Genomic DNA, 4,359 nt, shown 5'->3' with positions numbered 1-4,359 from the left:
TGTGTGACATTTGCAATGGTGTGTGTAGTGTGCCTGCGTGTATGTTTGTGTGTATGTGTGACATTTGCAATGGCGGCACGAATGTGAAAAGGTCAGAGGACAGCTTTTGGGATTTTCTCTGTTGTTCCACCATGTGGATTCTGAGGGTTGAACTCAGGTCCTCAGGCTTGGAGGCCATTTCCCAAGAAGCCATTTCAGTGGCCCCAGGCCCTTGGTTCTCTTCGGATCTGTTTTAATTTGGGGCTGTGATTCGGGTAAATCGGCAAACTTTTAGAGTCACAAAGACCTCGCGGTTCTCTTAATTCTCAGTAGGGCTGGGCAGAACAAATGTGTTCCCTTTCATCTTGTAGAAGAGGGAAATCATTTATGTGTGTCATTACCTATGTTTCTACCCAGGTACAGGGTCAGAGAAGACAGGATGAGGGGAAGGGGTGAGAGGAAATGGTGAGGCCTAAGGACTCAGGCTGGGCTGTTTGTCAGCTGAAAGCCTTGGAGCCGCCTGGCACCGGCAACCTTGTCTTCTTGGCTCCGCGGTTCAGAACAATGTGGTTTAGAACGTGTGAATGGAACATCCATGCACCTCTTTTTGTGTTCCCCCTCTGTGTGACCACCTGCTTAGTCAGTTGAAATGCTCCATTGTGCCACTCGTCACCAGCAGGTGGCAGCAAAGCATCTTGGTTTTCTTTTCTTTCTTTCTTTCTTTTTTTTTTTGCAATTTCAGGGTTTTTTTATTATTGATTTTTCTTGAGCTTAACATTTTTCTCTGCTCCCCTCCCTGCCTCTCCACTCCCCTTCAACACTCTCACAAGGTCCTATGTTCCCAATTTACTTAGTAGATCTTGTCTTTTTAGACTTCCTATGTAGATTAGATCTAAGTACATCTCTTTTAGGGTCCTCATTGTTGTCTAGGTTCTCTGGGATTTTTTTTGTTTTGTTTTGTTTTTTTAGCTTCTTTGTTATTTTTATTTTTATTTTATTTTTTTTATTTATTAAGGATTTCTGCCTCCTCCCCGCCACTGCCTCCCATTTCCCTCCCCCTCCCCCGATCAAGTCCCTCTCCCTCATCAGCTTGAAGAGCAATCAGGGTTCCCTGACCTGTGGGAAGTCCAAGGACTGCCCTCCTCCATTCAGGTCTAGTAAGGTGAACATCCAAACTGCCTAGGCTCCCCCAAAGCCAGTACGTGCAGTAGGATCAAAAACCCATTGCCAGCCAGGCGATGGTGGCGCACGCCTTTAATCCCAGCACTCGGGAGGCAGAGGCAGGCGGATCTCTGTGAGTTCGAGACCAGCCTGGTCTACAGAGCTAGTGCCAGGACAGGCTCCAAAGCCACAGAGAAACCCTGTCTCGAAAAACCAAAAAAAAAAAAACCAAAAAAAAAAAAAAAACCAAAAAAAAAAACCATTGCCATTGTTCTTGAGTTCTCAGTAGTCCTCATTGTCCGCTATGTTCAGCAAGTTCGGTTTTATCCCATGCTTTTTTCAGACCCAGGCCAGCTGGCCTTGGTGAATTCCGGATAGAAAATCCTCATTGTCTCAGTGTGTGGGTGTACCCCTAGCGGTCCTGAGTTCCTTGCTCCTGCTCCCTCTCCTTCTGCTCCTGATTTGGACCTTGAGATTTCTGTCCTGTGCTCCAATGTGGGTCTCGGTCTCTGTCTCTGTCTCCTTTCATCGCCTGATGAAGGTTAATATTCAGGAGAGCATCTTGGTTTTCTATCATGGCTATCAGGCTGGATAAACTTTGGGTCCTCCCAGGTCCCTTCCAGCCCAGGCTGATCCCTGATTTTCTTTATTATGCATCACAGGAATTCCTAGGCTCACTCATGGTGTTCCATTGTGGTTGCTTTGGTGCTGTCGGCATCTAGTTAGTCTTACTCTCTGCCCTGTATAGCGGAATGGGGCCAATTCCTGTGTTCACTGGAAAGGGTAGCATTTTGACTTGTTCACTTGGCTGGAAACTGAACTTGAAGTAGAGAAAGTTAAAGAAGTCTTCTACTTAACAATGACCTAAGAAAAAGCATGATATGGTCTCATTTTGAGTCAGGTTTGCAAAAAGCACCTGCATCAAAAGTCCCCCCAGTCTCTGCGTTTCTCTCTCATTCCCGCTGAGAACTATGACCAGGACACTACTGCACATGAACATTTAAGGACCAACAGAGTTGCTAACAGACTGCCCAGTGGGTGGCTGACTGCAAAGGCCAAAGGCAAATGATATGTTAATCACACACACCCTGGTGATGCTTATTTGCATATCACTACAAGCCACCTTAGGAATACCTTCCCCAAGAAAGAATTCTGGTAAACAGAATCAGTTGTGTTACTAGTCAATAGGATCACCGGCTTTCTTGAGCAATAACAGTTTCTTCTTTCTAATTCTTTTTGTAAAAGATGTCACCAGCCCTCTGAAGCTTCATCGGACAGAGACTTTTCCCACCTACCGGTCTGAGCACTGACAGCAACTGCCAAGAGCTGTTAGTACTTCTGTGCTGCGCCAGCCGCAGACCCTGCAGGAGGACACAGAGGGACAGTCCGGGAGAGAGCAGAATGAGGAAAAGCGGCTTCGCGTCCTGCTAATGTGTGTGGCCATGGGAAATGCTACGATACAACATATGTAGATATATATTTTTTTCCCTTCTGTTTTTCTTTTTTTTAAGACACGGTCCTAGCCTCGCCAAAACATGCTGGATAATATTGACCCACCCGGTGTTTACAGTTGGACGGAAGGAGTCAGCGTCACTGCTGCAGACTGATTTTCTATTGTAGACAAGCCCCCCCGCCCCTTGCGCATCTCTGAGTCTGTCCTTTTGTGGAGTTGTGCTATTTCCTTTGTAAATGTTTCAGCTGTATGACAGTCGATATTGACAATAAAATGCCTCTTCATCGTTTGTTATCTCTTCACACACTATCCCTCAGTGTCTGAGGCTTGTGTGTGGCTCTGGTGCATCCATGAACTCCTATTTGGCTGTATTTTCAATGAGCTAAATCAGTATTTTCACTGATTCTCCTTGCTAAAGCGCCCTTTCAAAGGACCCTTTAATATTCTTCCTAAGACTACAGTCCTTCATACTCCTTAATGCCCCCTCGCCACTCAAAAGCCTTTCTTTGAGTAGAATGTTGGTTTAAGGCATTTTAAAATAAGCAACCGTTGCTATGCATGTGGTCCTTGGGTTCTGGTGATAATTTTCTCTATCCTTTGGTGTTTCTGGAGGGTGGGTGCACTGGGGACAGAGGTCTGCGTTGTGTTTGATGCAGGTGGGCACAGCTGTTAGCTCATTCATTAAGCTGGTCTAGAATCTATGAGTTCCCAGGGCTCTGCTGGACTCTGGGGATGTGAGCGCCAGGACTCAGGTTCTGTTGTCAAGAACTTTACTTCCAGAGGAGGGCATCAAGGAAACAAAGATGCCAGTAGAGCACCAAGTGGCACCTGCTCCAGGGGCCTCCAAGGGTGATGGGCTTCTAGAGAAAAGGTCATCCTGTTCCCCAGGCTGTGTCACTGGGGAGATGCCAGAGGGGAATGGAGTCTTGTAAGCATTTGAGGCTATGCTCCTGCAAGGCTGGACAAGCAAGCAAGGACACCCCGCCACCACGGCTCTATCCAATAGCAGTTGCCAGTAAAATACAAAGCAAGATTCCTAATTGAACTTCAGGGCTTTTTATGCTGGAAGTGGGGTCCAAATACCACGTGGGACCAGGTTATGTTTTACAATGTTCATTTTATATCTAAAATTCAAATTGACCTTGATGGTCTGTGTGTTCCTTTTCTGAGTCTGACAACTACAATGTCCAGTTTTCGAGCTGTGCCTGACACACAGCCTGCACCCCTGATTGATGTGTGTCAGATGGACAGATAGAAAGAGAAGGGCAGATGGAAATAGAAGCGTGGCATATCTCGGGATGGGATTCTTTCTATACGGGAAGAGTATTTACCTCGCATGCATGCTGTTCCACATCAGGACCCTCTGAAGTTATTATTTTTCAAGGGAAAAAATAACTAACTAGAATATCAGAAAATTGTAGAGGCCCCCACAGGAGCCTTAAAAATCCCATTAATGTTTGAGCCTTTCTAGAAGGGCGCAAAGGGGAGACGGACGCTAATTATAACCCAGTGTCTTTGACCTTGTTAAAAATCCAGCCCTGCTCAGGTAAACCTGCTGTGTGGGAGAGAGCTGGGATCCCAAGGACACTACTGGTCTGGGCTTTTCTCGGGAGGTTGAGAGATCTCAGGAGAGAGTATTGAGTTCAGCTAACAATGTGTGGATCAGGGCCACAGAGGTTGTTTGGTGCTGAGGGCCTCACCAGAATGCATCTGCACATTCTCTGTGTTCTCTGTATGTTCTCTGTGTTCTCTGCATGTTCTCTGCA

At 46.3% G+C, this 4,359-nt stretch overlaps 1 protein-coding gene across 1 annotated transcript in view; it reads left to right on the top strand.

Moving 5' to 3' along the window:
* Dok5 (docking protein 5) overlaps positions 1-2,883 on the top strand; it is a 147,959-nt gene extending 145,076 nt beyond the window's left edge. Inside the window, exon 8 of the mRNA XM_005362822.2 lies at positions 2,386-2,883. Coding sequence (XP_005362879.1) covers positions 2,386-2,450 — 65 coding nt within the window. The 3' untranslated portion in view covers positions 2,451-2,883. The remainder of the gene's footprint in view (positions 1-2,385) is intronic.
* The last annotated feature ends 1,476 nt before the right edge of the window (positions 2,884-4,359 follow it).

Source organism: Microtus ochrogaster, linkage group LG8 (assembly GCF_000317375.1).
Source record: "Microtus ochrogaster isolate Prairie Vole_2 linkage group LG8, MicOch1.0, whole genome shotgun sequence".
In the NCBI taxonomy this organism is placed as follows: Eukaryota; Metazoa; Chordata; class Mammalia; order Rodentia; family Cricetidae; genus Microtus; species Microtus ochrogaster.
The sequence above is the reverse complement of the archived record's forward strand: the minus strand, read 5'-3'. Positions and strand labels throughout refer to the sequence as shown.